The sequence below is a fragment of the Halichoerus grypus genome, chromosome 5, assembly GCF_964656455.1.
Source record: "Halichoerus grypus chromosome 5, mHalGry1.hap1.1, whole genome shotgun sequence".
NCBI classification, from domain to species: domain Eukaryota; kingdom Metazoa; phylum Chordata; class Mammalia; order Carnivora; family Phocidae; genus Halichoerus; species Halichoerus grypus.
Window position 1 is genome coordinate 64,204,579 of NC_135716.1, and position 17,810 is coordinate 64,222,388.

General features: G+C 37.5%; 1 protein-coding gene across 6 annotated transcripts in view; it reads right to left on the reverse strand.

The window, feature by feature from the left end:
- Positions 1–1,006: 1,006 nt before the first annotated feature.
- The window catches only part of SGK3 (serum/glucocorticoid regulated kinase family member 3), a 139,366-nt gene continuing 122,562 nt past the window's right edge, over positions 1,007–17,810 (reverse strand). For 5 of the 6 annotated variants that reach the window (XM_078072323.1, XM_078072324.1, XM_078072327.1 and 2 more), the window contains 4 exons: positions 12,817–12,912; positions 10,665–10,820; positions 6,431–6,520; positions 1,007–2,680 (listed from right to left, as the gene is read on the reverse strand). In XM_078072323.1, coding sequence (XP_077928449.1) covers positions 2,510–2,680; positions 6,431–6,520; positions 10,665–10,820; positions 12,817–12,912 — 513 coding nt within the window. In that variant the 3' untranslated portion in view covers positions 1,007–2,509. Of the gene's footprint in view, positions 2,681–3,802; positions 3,856–6,430; positions 6,521–10,664; positions 10,821–12,816; positions 12,913–17,810 lie in introns of all 6 variants that reach the window. The other variant, XM_078072326.1, reaches the window with a different exon arrangement.

Sequence of the window (17,810 nt, forward strand, 5' to 3'; positions counted from 1 at the left end):
TGAGAGAGAGTACATTAGAGGGGGGAGGGTCAGAGGGAGAAGCAGGCTCCTCGCTGAGCAGGGAGCCCGATGTGGGACTTGATCCCGGGACTCCAGGATCACGACCTGAGCCGAAGGCAGTTGCTTAACCAACTGAGCCACCCAGGCGCCCCTGTGTAAAGTTTTTTAATATTATGCCTGTGGATAATTACTAGTTAAAGGTATGCTAAAAGACACTGGTAATGGTAAGTTTTTATAGTGATCAAATTTTACAGTAATAAATATTTGAAATATTTAAGCCACTTTTTAAATGTTCCATTGCTAAAATTATATCCAAACGGCATTTGTTGGCTCTGTAAATATCTTAAGTTCAAAAATTATTTTGGCATATAAAAATTTTGAACGGAGAACCTGCTTCCAGTCTCTATCTACATCATTCAGCACCTCCCCCCAGGTATGCCCAAAACTTGTCAATTTCAGTGTGTACTATGCTGTAACAATGGCTGGGAAGCTCTTCACCATATGCAATAAAATAAGAGGTATGGATAACATGAAGAATGTTAGGGATTCTTCACTCAGACCCTTGAATTTATTTTGGCAATAGCCATGAAATGGTTCAACTATTCAAAGGGCACACATTTTTTTCTAAAAGACAGCATGCTATGAGAGAAAAAATAAACTGGAAACTAGGAAGATGTTTATTCCCTGAATATTAAATATGTCAGCCTCTGATAATCTAGATAATCTAATTTTTATGTGTGTCCAAATATAGGTAAAGTTTTATTCTTTTATCCCTCACATATACAAATCATTTTTGTAATGACTTTTATAAACCATCACCAATTTAAAATAATGACAGGGATTAGATGCTTATTAATCTTTTTGCTAGTTTTATTATACTATAAGATTTGTATTTCTTGTGATCCAATAAACATCAGCATATTTAAATTTGTTCTTAAAAATATACAATATTGCACTTTAATTTTTGGCAGTTTAATTAAGGAGTGGCTGAGTAAAAAAAAAATCATACAAGAGACTACAGTTTTTATTTTGCTTTATAATAAGCAAAGAACTTTGTGTAAAAGCAGAACTTACAGTAGTGCCAAATAAACCAAATATTTACAGTGTTGCTATTAAAGTCTTACCTCTAAAGGAAGATTCAGTGTATTGGATGCAAACATTATTAATCTAACAAAAGCACATTTTGCTGAACATTTTTAAGCCAAAGGGTATTGGTGTGAAATGCTTTTGTGATTTCTTTCTCAAGAGAAAATACATGGAAAGAATGCTTGTTCCTGAAGCATATAAAGTTGGTCCCTAAACTTTCACGATGTTTCCTACATGACTTGAAAAATTTCTTCTCTAAGAAGCAGAATTCCAAGACAAGCATTCTTTTTTAGTTTTTCTGTATTCTCTTTTATAATGACAAGTACACAGTTTGTTTTTAGTATGATTTTAAGGTCAGTTTCCTGTGCTTTTTCTAAGACAAAAAAGATACTGACATTGCATCGGCCTGAATCATTTTTAACTTTTGTTACAATGTAGTGAAATACATATACTGACCAAGAATTTGCTATTCTATTTTTTATATTCCCAATTAGGTAAAAACTCTAGAAGGCTCAATATTTTTCACTTATTAACCAATTAGAAAGACAGTTTTGAACAGCTTTTTGCAAAAGCAAATACCAAGATTTAGGTCTACTTAACAACATAAAGACCAGAAAGAACATAAATAGAATGTATTTGTAATATAAATACATGACACAGAGACATTCATTTTTGGCACCACCTAAAAAAAAAAAATCCAGTAGTATTTTATTACCCTTCAGATCTTTGGGAATATTTTAAACTTTCTAACTATTAAGCCTTTACTTTTCTTCCAGAGAAATATAATTCACAAATTTGAATTGGTATTTCAAAAGCAATGGGTCTTCTTTTGTTATTTCTTAATTTGATCTGCAGAATGAACACTTATTCAAAGTGTTAACTCACAGCCCATGTGTTAACTATGTTTTCACATTTTAATCCTACCAAGAACTGATTATGTCAAAGAATGACTTATCATGGAAAGATGTGGTTTCTTCTTAAACAACCACATACCAATTGCATAGTTCTGATCTGAGAACAAAGGTCAAAGTAGAGAGTTATAAAGGCATTAATGTCATGTTAACCAAACTGAAATAGGCTGTTGAAAAATAGTCTGTCTTGGGTAGATGTTAGTGTAAACTCAGGGGGGAAAAACAGTCATTAGCAAAATGTTTTCTTTAAAAATAGGTTAATGCTGAGAATAGCTTTTAAAACTCTGTTTAAAAATAAGCTTAATAAACAATAGAAATTTTAATTCAAAACTTAGCTCTTTGAAATGCCCTATTTTCTTGCATACAGCAGAAAATACATTTTTCATAGTTTTTAACATTACATGTAAAAATGAGGCACTAGTTAAACATATTTGAATATATTCACACAAAGAGGAGTTTCAGTCTCATCTGTAGGCTTATGTTTGCTCAATGGTTTCTGGATGGCAAACTGTTCACAAAAATAAATCTTCTGAAGGAGGTGCGTAAGAGAACCCAACGAATGCATCATCTGCCTCCAGCACACTGGCGTTCACTATCGAATAGTCAGAAGACACACACACAGAGTACGGAACTGTTTCTTCCGTAAATGCTGCATCAAAGTTCCTGATATCATCTGGTCCTGCCTAAAACAGCAAAAGCATAGTATTATTCACCTTAGCTTGTTTTTCACTAATTTAGTCTTTTATTAAAACCACTTCATGAATTTATATATTTATTCCTGGCAAGTTTAGATGTCTTCCTTCTTCACCATTTCCTTGAAACCATTTCTGCTTTTCCTTTCCAGAGTTTACTATTTAGGTGAGGTTTTCTGTCCTTCTAGCAAAGTTGTTGTTGGAAGTGGGGGGAGACAAGGGTGGTAGGCTAGCATAACAGAGTCCTAACTTATGGTAACTTGAACCTCAGGCCCTGCAACTGACCCCTCTTTCTCTCTACCCAGCACCACCTCTAAGTTTAGAAAAGGAGTCCAGGTAGGTTTTCAGGATGGCACTTTTCACTTGAGCTCCTATCAAATGCTTGCCTATCTAGTTTCTATACTCTGGATAGGTGAAGCCTTTTGAGGAGAATAAAGGGGCGTTAAATAAAACTGTGCTACAGAGGTCATTAGGCATTTGGCTAGGACATCTTAGCTGTAGAGGCCTAAAGAAGCTGGGAACCCGGGAAGTAAAGCATGGCAGCTTCTTGATGGAAGCGGTTTTTCATCTTCCTTTACAAATCTGGTACAAACTACCGCACTCTCCCCTTCTGACGTATTTGCAGATAAAAACTGAGAGACAAATTCCAGTGACTCACTCTTAGAACTCATCCCTGAATCTCTAGGTTATCTCTGCTCTAAGCGGGAGGGAATCCTTAGCATGTCTAGGTCACCAAGTCTAACTGAGGTGAACAGACAAGGATCCAGGGCAGGGCAGGTACTCTAAGCCAAGGATACAGTTAGCCTGGTAGGTCTACAAACAGCAGAGCACAGACAAGGGAAACCCAGAGTGCTAGATCCCTCAATATGAGAAATTCCTCCAGAGAGGAAGAAGAATGCTACAAGTTGTATTTATGTGTATATATAAAATGTTGTCAAATTCTTACATGTAACCCCAGAAGGATGGGCTTTGGAATAAGACTAAGGTTTGAATTCTGGCTATGAAATTTGCTGGCTCTAATTTTTTTTTTTTTTTTTTTTACTAGCTCTAATTTTCTATATAAATTACCCTAACTCTGTTTCCACTCCTGTAAGTAAGAATACTACCACCTACCTGTTAAGGTTGTTGTGAGGATCTGATGTGTTAGTCCACAAAATTCCCAGAATCTGACAGGTAGAAGGTGTTCAGTAAATGATGGCAAATGTTCTTTTACTTGACTTTATAGATATTTTATGAATGCCCTTATGGCTCATGGCTAGTACTGACAGGGATAACACTGTATTGCTTATGGTAAGAGTGAGGGAAGGTTCTGTCTTCGAAGAGCCCGAGCTCAAATTCTAGTTCTTTAACTTGAAACTCTGGGCAAGTTATTTAACCTTTTCTGTGCCTAAGTTAACTCATCTGTAATATATGGAAAATAGTAGTACTATTTCATAGAATTGCTGTCAGAGTTAAATAAAAGGATGCAAGTACTGAGAACAGAGTGTGAGAACGTCTACATTAACATACTCTAACTTTCTGATCTTTATTAATCCGTTAAGTGGAAAATGGTAACCTATTAGAGTTTGTCAGTGAGTTTGAACATCTTTCCATATATTTAAAAGCCATCTGTATTTATTTTTCTGTAACTGCATATTTTGTGTCTTTTGTCCATGTTTTTACTGGTCATTGGTCTTTTTTCTCATTGACTTGTAAGAATGCTTTATGTGTTAAAGAAACCTTCCCCAGTTTGTTATTTGCAGTGTTGTTTTTTTTTTTTCTTTCTTACCATGTAGACATTTCTAAATTTAATGTGGCCAAATTTACCAATTTCTTCTGTGGCTTCTTGGTTGTGGATCTTGCTTTAAAAAATTTTATTAGTCAAAAAGAGTGGGGATCCAAATGGAGGTACTGACTCTGAAATCAACATTGTTTCCATTTCCAGTACTGCTTAGGAGTACCTAACTCTTTAATGTGCCTGATGACATATTTATTTGAGGATAACTAAACTCAGTAAGACTTTCAATGTAAAAATAAAAATAAAATAATTCTTAAAGGTCCTAGGTTCTTACTGCAATCTCTAGAAATTAGGGACAGAAACTGTCCTTAATGGAGTCACTTCTGGATAAGCTATATGAAATAAGGCAATCTACAAATATTGTTAATAGGTGTACAGTGTCACACTTATTAAATATTACTAGTCATAAGCTATGCACTGAAACAAACCTTTAAAATGAGTAGACTAAGTAATATTTTCCTGAAGCAATTTCCTTATTCTGCACTAATTTACTAAAAAAGTATGCCATGAATTTCACAACACCAAAACACTTTAAATAAAAGAAAAAAAAAAATTCACCTATGATCCCGCAACCCCAAATCAATCTTGGTTTATATTATACTCTCTCCTAGTCCTTACCTGTTATTTTTACTGCTATAATAACACATCACAAAAATTGCCATGTTTTTTTATTTGGTAGTATAAGGATTGTCGTGTTTTTATTTAACATTATAAGGATTTTCTAAGTGCCTGCTCATTTTTACATTTATTATTATTACCATTCACTTAACAAGAAAAAGCAATCGAGCATAAGAAAGCATAGATAGAATAGTGACTTTGAAATGAGGCACAGATTTGAATCCTTGCTCTGCTACTTTTTAATCCAGCTGTGTGGCATCTCTGACTTTCCATTCCTTCATTTATAAAACATGTATAATTAAAAGGACAGTAACGGTAGTAACTTGGTAGCATAAGGAATAAATTACATATTATAATGCATAAAAGTATATGCCTAAAGATATAGCCATCAATAGTTAGTAACATCATTATTGGCCTACTGATGATTATTAAAAATTTCCCTATTGTTCTGTATTTATTTCCCCAAATTTTCAACATCATTAACACTGTAAACAGATCTTTGATGAAGCTTTCCTCTTAAAAAAAAAAACCTTTAGGTAAAATGTTTCCATCAGTTGATTTAACAAGTCAAGCTAACATGAACATTTTATTTTCCAAAAAGGATTCAAGGATTCAAATCTGTGCCTCATTTCAAAATCACTATTCTATCTATGCTTTCTTATGCTCGATTGCCTTTTCTTGTTAAGTGAATGGTAATAATAATAAATGTAAAAATGAGCAGGCACTTAGAAAATCCTTATAACGTTAAATAAAAACATGACAATCCTTATACTATCAAATAAAAAAACATGGCAATTTTTGTGATGTGTTATTATAGCAGTAAAAATAACAGGTAAGGACTACGAGAGAGTATAATATAAATCAAGATTGATTTGGGGTTGCGGGATCATAGGTGAATTTTTTTTTTCTTTTATTTAAAGTGTTTTGGTGTTGTGAAACATTACCATTAATGTTTGCCTGTGCTTGGTTTTGTATCAATCTAGAAAAAAATGTGCATTAATGTTACTTAAAATGTTTGTTGATTTATAGGCATGAGACACCTCACTTAAATTTAATGTGCATCTTTTTTTAATCTAATGAGCTCATCCCTTTCTTATACATGTTCCAAAGGAACACTTCATAATTACTATGCTAAAAGATACTTTTACCAATGTAATATAACTATAATTTTACTGGTCATCTTGAAGTTATCAGTACACTAGACAACCCCAAGACATATTTTCATATATTGGTACTGATGATTCAGTTTCATTCACATTAGATTTTGAGATCTATTGCTAAAATTATGATGAGCTACAGTTCTACATTTCACTAGTTTAGAAAATAAGATTTGGATAGACACTTACCACATTAGGATTAAATGGTGGTGGAATCCTCTTTTGCACAAGATCAGTCCAGCTGAGTGACTCAAAAAAAGGATGATTCTGAATTTCAAGCTAGAATGTTAAAGAAATACATAATTTTTTTTACTAATGTTGAAAAATACAATTAAGTACTCACTGAATAATTATATGAAGCTGAACCATTACCACTTTGTCCCTCAATAATTCTTTCTAGGTACACGTTAATGGTATTCATGCGGCAAGATAGTGTAGTGGAGAGACTACCACCAGAGCAGACAGGACAGTTATTCAGAATGACCAACCGAAGTTATATCCTCTTCACAGTCATAGTTTCTTTGTAGGTAAAATGGAGTTAACATTTCTGTCCTAGACACTTCACATGCAATTTTAAGGACTAGTGAAAAATATGGAAATAAAAGAGACATGAAAAGAATAAGGCACAAGGTGCCTGGGTGGCGCTGTCAGTTAAGCGTCCAACTCCCGGTTTCGGCTCAGGCTGTGATCTCAGGGTCATGGAATCAAGCCCGGCATTGAGCTCTGCGCTCAGCACGGAGTCTGCTTAAGCCTCTCTCTCCCTCTCCCTGTGTCCCTCCCCTCTGTGCTCTCTCTCTCAAATAAATAAATAAATAAATCTTAAAAAAAAAAAAGAATAAGACACTACATAGGCACAAAGAATTGTAATTATTATCTGAATGGAAGAGGTAAAAAAGAAGTTAGGTAAGAGAGTTTTTTTACACACTGGGGCAGAGGTAAAATCAAACTGATAAGTTATTGTACCAAGAAAAAAAAATTCTATTCTGGGTTAGTATGATCAAAGGCTGGCAGAGTATCAATTCCAGTTATTTTCCCTGCAAGGTGACACAAGAGCGTATAAAGTAGGATCCAACCTAGTTTGGTGGGTCTAAAAAGACATTCTGGAGATGAAGTAATGTTTGATCAGAGGTCTGAAAGGTGAGTAAAAGTTAGTCATATAAAAAATGAGGGGGAGAACATTCCAGGCAAAATACGAAGGTCCTGAGGTGGCAAAGAGGTTAGTTGGATCAAGAAAATGAGTCAAATATTGTTGCAGTACGGGAAAGGATTGGGACTGTCACACAAGGGGAAGCCTGTGAGGCAAACAGGCCATATCATATTGGGTCTACATTAAGAATTTCGGATTTTATTCTAGGATTATGAGAAGTCATGAGGGAGTTTTAGAAATGTCACAAATATGGGGGATTTTTGGTTTGTTGTTTAAGACCACTTGGACTGTAATAGGGAAATGGACTGGAAAGCCACGAGCAAATGAAGGAAAAATAGCTATTGTTGTGGCCAAACACAAGCTCAAAATGGTAGGGGTGCCTGGCTGGCTCAGTTTGTGGAGCCGTGACTCTTGATCTCAGGCTTGTGTGTTTGGGCCCCACGCTGGATGGAGAGATTACCTAAAAATAAAATCTTTAAAAAAAAATAAGTTGAGAATGGCAGAAAAAGAGTAATCACAGTGGGAGTAGAAAAGCGTGTGGTTGTGGGAAAGATTTAGGAGGCAAATACAATAAGATCTGGCTGTCTATTGAATATGGAAGTAAGGAAGAACGAGAAGTCAAGAATGACTCAGATTTCTGACCTGAGGCACAAAAAAGGAAAATGGTAGGAGTTCAATTTTGAACATGCTATGTTTGAAGTTCTCTCCAGAAATCCGAAGGGTGGTGCTGAATAGGCAGATATCCCATTGTCCCGAGTTCAGAAGAGAGGTCTGGACTGGAGTTATAAACGTGAGATGAAGACATACAGAGAACCAAAGCCATTGGGCCAACTGAGACTGTCAAGGAAGAGAGCACAGAAGAAGGAAAACAGGGTTTAGGACAACCACAAGGAACCACAACACTTAACCAACAGGTTGAAGAAAGGAGCTTACACAGGACATTACAGAAGAGGGCCCAGAAATACAGAAAGGAAAGCATGAGATGACTGTGGGATCTTGCGGAAGCCTATGGAACAAGAGTGTTGGAAGTTTATTTTTTTAAAGATTTTATTTGTCAGAGAGAGAAAGAGAGAGTGTGAGGACAAGCAGGGGGAGCGGCAGGCAGAGGGAGAAAGAGACTCCCCACTGAGCAAGGAGCCCAATGTGGGACTCAATCCCAGGACCCCGGGGTAATGAACTGAGCCGAAGGCAGATGCTTAACTGACTGAGCCACCCAGGTGCCCCTGATTCAGCAATTCTAGTAGCTATTTTTGGTAAACTGAGAAATGAGAGGAAATTCAGAAAGAAAAAATGAGTACAGAAACTTTTAACAAGTTTGGCTGTGAAGGGAAAAAGTATTACCTGGCAGGACAGCATTGTTGAGGGGTTTTGGTTTAAGAAGCAACAGACTTGATAATGTTTAATTATTGATTGGAAGGACCACTAACAAAAGGAAGCAGTTTTCTGTGCAGAAAAAAAGCATGCACAGGGTTCCCCGTGAGAAGTCGGGATCCAGGGCAGAGGTGGAAACTGGCCTTTTCCACTACATTAGAAAGAGGGAAATGACAGCGAGCAGGTGCGTGTTAGGTCTGCAAATCTGACAGTGAGACTGAGGTTGTTCTGCTCTGCTGATTCTATTTTCCCTATAAAAGAGAAGGCAAGATCATCTGCTAAAAGTGAAGGAGAAGAAAAGGAGTCTGGAAATTTGGAGAACATCTGAAATGGTTAGTAGAGAGAGTAGGAGAAGCAGCTACAGAAACACAGGAGCAACACCAGGCAGTGGGGAAGCACAGAGATTAGTGACTGGGACTTCACAGTGCTTCCAATATGCCCGGTGCTGCAACCTTCTTCAGCACTATTCAGCAGCCCAGAAGATAACAACCAGGATTCAGCCACGGTTGGGATTTCTGCCACTGAAATGCATAAAAGGACCAAGGGGCAAGAAGGTGTGAAGTATTAACAAGACTAAATGAAACAAAGGAGTATGGAATAAATCCAAGCTAGATGGAAAACTGTTGAGAGAGCGACCTACTAAACTGGGGAGTGTGGGAGGGGAAAAGCAGTGCAGACAAGTTTGTCATTCAGGTTCGAGTTCATGACTGATAAACAGCCCCGAAGAATTTGTGAGAAATTTTTTTGTTTAAAGATTTTATATATTTATTTGAGAGAGAGTAAGAGAGAGCGCACAAGCAGGGGGATGGGCAGAGGTAGAGGGAGAAGTGACTTCCCGCTGAGAAGGGAGCCTGATGCGGGGCTCAATCCCAGGACCCCGGGATCATGACCTGAGCCGAAGGCAGATGGGTCATGATCCGACTGAGCCACGCAGACATCCTGAATTTGTGAGAGATTTAAGTGAATTTAAAAGTTCATGTTCCCCAGGGCGCCTGGGTGGCTCAGTCGTTAAGCGTCTGCCTTTGGCTCAGGTCATGATCCCAGCGTCCTGGGATAGAGCCCCGCATCGGGCTCCCTGCTCCACGGGAATCCTGCTTCTCCCTCTCCCACTCCCTCTGCTTGTGTTCCCTCTCTAGCTGTGTCTCTCTCTGTCAAATAAATAAAATAAAACCTTTAAAAAAAAGTAAAAGTTCATGTTCCCCAATAGTTCATGAATTTACTGACATGTGAACATAACACCAGTGGCTACACAAGCAATTTAGTTACCCTGATTTTTTTTTTTTTAAGGATTTTTTATTTTTAAGTAATTGCTACACCCATTGTGGGGCTCAAACCCACAACGCCGAGATCAAGAGTCACACACTCCATTTTTACTGAGCCAGCCAGGCACTCTTAATTACCCTGATTTTTTAAAAAACCAAACAAACCTGCAGATTCTATAATTACCTCAGGGAGGTGTCACCAAATTCTCAGAAGAAAAAAATTATTAAATGTTAGTTCAAGGCAAAAGGCATTACCTCATGCAGACAGGAGGCATTCAATAAATTCTTAAGTAAAATGATTTAAAAGTTTAGGTAACCAAAAAATGCATGCCACACATTTTTTAAAAAGAAGGGAGGAAAATTCTTATAAATGAAAATCAAATAAATAATAGGGTGTGAAAGCAGGATGTGAGGGGTGAGGAGGAGAGGCTGGAACTGTTACGAAGATCAAATGAAAAGCCGCCTGTGCAAGTGCTTCAAACCCTATAAACACTGGGGAGAACTGCTGGGACAAGCATGCTTCTTTTCCATGGTGCTTTTTAAGAGCTGTATTCGTCCCAGTAAATGCCACATAAAATAAGAATTTTTCTTTGAATCTTAAAATAAGCTTAAATAAAGCAGGTACTGGGAAGGATATACATACAAAGTCTTCTTTGGCACCAAGTCGATTTTGCCTGTCTTTTTCTAGGAGTTCTTCCAGAATGGACCAGGCTGTGAGGCTCACTCCTGGCCTCAAACTTAGGGGCTTGTGAAGAATATTGTCATACATTTCAGCAACATCTCGGCAATAAAAAGGAGGCTGGCGGGGGAAAAAAGGAAAATAGCGTTAATTAAGCTATGCCGAAATAGGGTTAAAAGAGTTGGATTTGGCCTTGCTCTACAGGGATCAGTCTGGGTCTGGACAGTTCTAGAAATGCACAGGCCTTGTGGGCATGTGTACATCTGCAGTGTGGTCTCCAATGTGAAGAGGGTTTAAAACCCAGCACCATGTAGAGCCCAATATGCATTCACTGAATGTTCAAGAATACACTGCAGACAGGTAATAAACCGTGTAAAAGCTGTCATAGTATCTGTTCTGGAGAAAACCGCCAACCTCATTAGAAGCATACGGAAAGAATTACTGCACACACAGATTCAACACAGATCAAATATTAAATAATTTTTTGAGACTTGGGAATAAGTGAATTAAAACAGAGATTTCCAGTAGAGATGGAGACTTTTGGTAATGACAGCATTACGGGTGCACTGTGCAGAATTACAATTCACAGCCTAAGCCCTGTACAGCTTCAACATGAGGATTAGCCAGTTTATTGTCGAGTTAATTTTTAAACTAAAAGTAATTTTTAAAGTTAAGGCAGTTATATAGCTTGTCACTTTCTTTTTTACAGGAAAGAAACATTTTTGCTTTTTAAAATCGAACTTTATTTTTAAAAAGTTAATATAAGTGTCATTAGTGAAATCTATGTTTCAAATGTTCCCTTTTGAATCAATTGCATTTTATATACAATAACAGTATTTTCCACTTTCAGGGTCCTCTAAAGAAATTTAAAGGATTCAGAAATATCAGGACAGCAAATACCCAGCGTTTAAAGAAAGTAAGTGTATATCAGGTATTCCAAGTCACTATAACGAGAACACTAAATCTTTTAGTAAGCAAGGGCAAAAAAGAGACAGTGTTGGTTGTCATAGGAATCTATCATTCAAAGTTAGCAACACAAGACAAATGCTCTAACATGCACCTCATGTGTTGGATTTCAATGAGAGCTCCCCAGTTTTCGGGGGGGGGAACCCCATACAAAACAAAAAGTGAATTAAAAAAAACAAGCCCCAGCTCAGGTCTCTGCTGATGGTAGTATTTAGCTTAGTGTGATCAGCAGCATGGGTGATGAGTGCACGGTCCCCAGCATGGGGCTGCTGGACACTCATGGGATCACAAAAAGACTTTAGAAACTACTCTAAATATCTCAAAAAGTATAAAGAAAAATTGGTCCTATAAGAATATGTAAACTAACCAAAGTGCCTAAATTGCTTGCTTTTGGTTGGAATGATATATATTTTTAAAGTTTATTTATTTTTTTAGTAATCTCTACACCCAACATGGGGCTCGAACTCAAGATCCCAAGATCAAGAGTCGCATGCCCCTCCAACTGATCCAGCCAGGCACTCCTGGTTGGAATATTAATTACTGTAGTAAAACAATTTTACACACGTTAATCAGAAGCACTGGTTGGCCTTATGTGTCTTCAATTAATAAAAACTGGGGTAAATGATTTCCTAGTGAACATCCCTTTTTTTCAATAAAATCTAGTAATGTTTTTGGTAAAGGGCATAGAGGGTTTCCTATCGGCAGAAAAAGTGAAGCACCAGTGTATTAATCCTATAAAAATAAAATACAAGGCAAAACCCAAAAGATATGATCTTCTAATTAATACAAAAATCTTTTTCTTTCCATCTTTTTGAAATTGGGCAGAATGATGACAAGTAAACTGTATGGAAGTGAATAATATTAATGTTATAGCTAGTGTCTATTTCTAAAAAATGCCAAGTTGGATGAGAATACTGATTAGTGTAAGTAGTGATTAGTAAGAGAAAAAAAATTACGTTAAAAGACCATTAACAAAGGAAAAGTTTTTCCTTTTGTGTATATCCCCAATGTGATTCTGGATTCATTTAACCAGGTTACGACTACTACTCAATCAGTGTTATCTAAGAGTCCTCGGGATTATTAAAAAAGACAGACAACTCAAAATAATGAAAATATATTGGAACAATAATGAGAGAGCAGAAATACATACCAATCCATACAGCATTTCATAGAGAACAGCACCAAGGCACCACCAATCTACAGTATTGTCATAGGGCTGTTTTCGGATTACTTCAGGAGCAAGGTACTATGGAAAACATTAAATATTAGATCAACTCAATAAACAATTCATGATAAAATTTAGGAATAATTAAGAAATTTAACAAATTTAAGATGTTAGTATGATGCTAAAAACATATTATCTAGATTTTTAATTGGTTGGGTATGCTCATCCTACACCAGGGGGGTTCTCAGGCAGTAGTATTCTTCAGAATCATGTGGCACATTTTTCAAAATACTCATATTCAAGCACTTCCCCCCACAAACTGTGATGCAATTAGGGCAAACAGAAGAGGACAACAAATCAGAAATCTGTAATACTATGTAAACTAGGTATTGGGCTGGGGGGGGCAGGGAGAGTCTTTCACAAGATTAATTTATTTTAGGAATTCCTCTGATCATTACTCATAATTGTTTCTCTTGAAGAAAGAATTTTTAATGTGGCAATTATAATCCAATTTTCCACCTTCATTTAAAGAAAAAAGAATGTGAATTGCATTGTTATTAGAGAATTATAATAGTAACTATTATTAATTACCATTGTAATTACTGTAATTACTATATAATTCTTTAACATATTATTTAGAAAAGTGTAAGTTTTTAGATGGCTATGCACATTTTATTTGTAAAACATTTAAACAATTTCACACATATAAAACGGTGAATTTGAATTCGAGATTGCAAAATATATATTTTCTCTTCCCATATGAAGTAAGGAAATAATTTCTTCTTAGGCTTTTTTTTTTTTTTAAATGTGATCCAAAAAAATGGCAAAATATATTAAAAGGGTTTAGTAATTTCTGATTACATTTAGATTTAGATGACCAAAAAAACTTGTGTTTCTTCTCTTAAAACTACAGGACTTAAAGATTTTGATAACTTGGGGTGCCTGGGTGGCTCAGATGGTTAAGCGTCTGCCTTTGGCTCAGGTCATGATCTCCAGGTCCTGGGATCGATACCCACATCGGGCTCCCTGCTCAGAAGGGAGTCTGCTTCTCCCTCTTCTTCTGCCTCACCCCACTGCTCCTGCTCGCTCTCTCTCGCTCTGTATCTGTCTCAAATGAATAAATAAAAAAAATTCTTAAAAAAAAAAGATTTTGATAATTATACAATCGATACACATTCAAGATAGTCCAAGATGGCGGAGGAGCAGGAGACCTTAGTTTCACCTGGCCCCAGGAATTCAGCTAGTAGCTATCAAATCATTCTGAACACCTGCAAACTCAACTGGAGATCTAAGAAAAGAATAGCCGCAACTCTACAAATAGAAAAGCGGCCACTTTCTGTAAGGGAGGAGGTACGGAGAAGTGAATCCGAGGGGATATATGGGAAGATAAACCGTGGGTGGAGGGAGCCTCCCTCGGCCAGCACTGGAAAGTAACAAACCAGTGAGCACAAAATCAGAACTTTTAGAAGTCTGCTCCGGAGAGGGATGTCCCTGCTTGAAAGGTGCTCAGGTGGTGAAATGGGGTGGAATCCTAGGTTGGAATGAGGATCCCAAGGGTCACAGGAAGACGGCGTGTGCCTTAGTGGGGCACAGCTCCCAGGCATTGGAATGGGGAAGCCAGCAGCAATCAGCGAGCCCAGGAATGGGCTCTCAGCTCAGGAGTGGGCTCTGAGCTCAGGGTTGCCATATACCGCAAACCCAGGCATGGTCCGGGGAGCCCAGCAAGTGGTAGAACCTCTGCGAGACCCCCTCTGCCTCCCCTCGGAGGAGTGGCATGAGTGCGTGACCCAGCAGTTTGCAGAATTTGGAGACTCGAAACCTAGTCACATGCTTGAGATAGAAACGCTCAGTCACAGGCCGGGTGAGCAAGGAGTGTGGCGGAAGACCAGGGAGACAGGAGTGACTGACTGCTTTTCCCTGAAGGTGCACTGAGGAGTGGGCCCCTAGCTTTCGGCTCCGGGTAGGGAGATTGTAGGGAGACTGGGAGGCCACCATTTTCATTCTCATCCTCTAAAGCAGCCTGGAAAGCCTTCAGGGAACAAAAGCCACTTGGAGCAATCTGAAGAAGATTACTTAGCCTAGGCCCCTGGCAAGGGCAGTGTAATTCTGCCCAGGCAAAGACACCTGAGAATCAGTGCAACAGGCTCCTCCCCCAGAAGCTCAGCAAGAACATTCAGCTAAGACCAAGTTTACTGATCACAGAACTGCAAAACTCCAGCGCTACAGGAAGAGTATACAGAATACATGTTTTTCCCCCCATGATTTTTTAGTCTTTCAATTTTAATTTTTTTCACTCCTTTTTCAACCAATTTCTTATTTTATCAACTTTTTAATTTTTTCCAAAGATTTTTATTTATTTATTTAACAGAGATAGAGCGCACAAGTAGGCAGAGCAGCAGGCAGAGGGAGAGGGAGAAGCAGGCTCCCCGCTGAGCAGGGAGCCCGATATGGGGATCGATCCCAAGACCCTGGGATCATGACCTGAGCTGAAGGCAGACGCTTAACTGACTGAGCCACCCAGGCACCCCATTTTATCAGCTTTTTAAAAAATCTTTTTTAATTTTCATTTTTACACTTACATTCTATCCTTTTTGTATTTAATTTTATTTGTGTGTGTGTGTGTGTGTGTGTGTGTGTGTGTATGTTTTTCTTTCTTTACAATTTTGGGATGCAGTTTCTTCTAACAAACAGACCAAAATACACACAGGATCCAGTGTATTTCTCTGTTCTGTTCACCTGGTTGATTATTTTCTCTCTTTTTTTAATTTTAATTTTTTTTTTGTTTTTGTTTCAGGTCTCTTCTGATTTAGTGTATATTTCTCTGGGGTCATTATTGCCATTTTAGTATTTTGTTCTCTTGTTCATCTATTCTTCTCTGGACAGAATGATAAGATGGAAAAACTCACCTCAACAAAGAGAACAAGAGGCAGTACTGACTGCCAGGGACCTAATCAGTATGGACATTAAGTAAGATATCAGAACTAGAATTCAGCATAATGATTATAAAGATACTGGGCTTGAAAAAAGCATAGAAGACACTAGAGAATCCCTTTCTGGAGAAATAAAAGAACTAAAATCTAATCAAGTCAAAATAAAAAAGGCTATTAATGAGATGCAATAAAAAATGGAGGCCCTAACAGGATAAATGAGGCAGAAGAGAGAATGAGTGATATAGAAAACAAAATTATGGAGAATAAAGATGCTGAGAAAAAGAGAGATAAACAACTACTGGATCACAAGGAGAGAATCTGAGAGATAAGTGATACCATAACGTGAAACAGTATTAGAATATTTGGGATCCCAGAAGAAAAAGAGAGGGAGGGGAGCAGAAGGTATACTGGAGCAAATTATAGTGGAGAACTTCCCTAACCTGGGGAAGGAAGCCGGCATTCAAGTCCAGAAGGCACAGACAAGTCTCCTCAAAATCAGTAAAAATAGGTGAACACCTCAACATATAACAGTGAAACTTGCAAATCTCAGAGACAAGGAGAAAATCCTGAGAGCAGCTCGGGACAAGAGCTCTGTAACCTACAAGGGTAGAAACATTAGAATGGCAGCAGACCTATCCACAGAGACCTAGCAGGCCAGAAAGAACTGGCATGATATATTCAGGGTACTAACCAAGAAAAATATGCAGCCAAGAATACTTTATCCAGCAAGGATGTCATTCAAAATAGAAGGAGAGATAGAGAGCTTCCAGGACAAACAGAAATAAAAGAATTTGTGATCACCAAACCAGCCCTACAAGAAATACTAGAAGGGATGCTCTAAGCGAAGAGAGAGCCCAAAAGTAACATAGACCAGAAAGGAACAGAGACAATATACAGAAACAGTGACTTTACAGGTAATACAATGGCACTAAATTCAAATCTTTCAACAGTTACTCTGTATGTAAATGGGCTAACTGCCCTAATCAAAAGATATAGGGTATCAGATTGGATAAAAAGCAAGACCCATTGATATTCTGTCTGCAAGAGACTCATTTTAGACCCAAAGACACTTCCAGATTGAAAGTGAGGGGCTGGAAAACCATTTAGTATGCTAATGGACATCAAAAGAAGCTAAGGTAACAATCCTTATATCAGACAAATTACATTTTAAACCAAACACTGTAATAAAAGATGAGGAACGATACAATATCATAATTAAAGGGTCTATCCAACAAGAAGATCAAACAATTGTAAATATTTATGCCCCTAACATGGGAGAAACCAATTATATAAACCAATTAATAACAAAATTAAAGAAACACATCGATAACAGTAGGGGACTTTAACACCACACTCACTGCAATGGACAGATCATCTAAACAAAAGATCAACAAGGAAACAAGGGCTCTGAATGACACACTGGACCAGATGGACTTTACAGATATATTCAGAGCATACCAACCTAAAGTAACAGAATACACATTCTTCTTGAGTGCACATGGAACATTCTCCAGAATAATCACATACTGGGTCGAAAATCAGGTCTCAACTGGTACCAAAAGACTGGGATCATTCCTTGCATATTTTCAGACCATAATGCTTTGAAACTGGAACTCAATCACAAGATGAAATTTGGAAAGAACTCAAATACTCAAATAAAGACCATCCTACTAAAGAATAAATGGGTCAACCAAGAAATTAAAGAAGAATTTAAAAAATTCATGGAAACAAATGAAAATGAAAACACAACTGTTCAAAATCTTCGGGATGCAGCAACGGCAGTCCTAAGAGGGAAGTATATGGCAATACAAGCCTTTCTCAAGAAACAAGAAAGGTCTCCAATACACAACCTAACCCTACACCTAAAGGAGCTGGAGAAAGAACAGCAATTAAAGCCTGAACCCAGCAGGAGAAGAAAATTAATAAAGATTAGAGCAGAAATCAATGAAATAGAAACCAAAAGAACAGTATAACAGATTAATATAACTATGAGCTGGTTCTCTGAAAGAATTAATAAGATTGATAAACCCCTGGCCAGACTTATCAAAA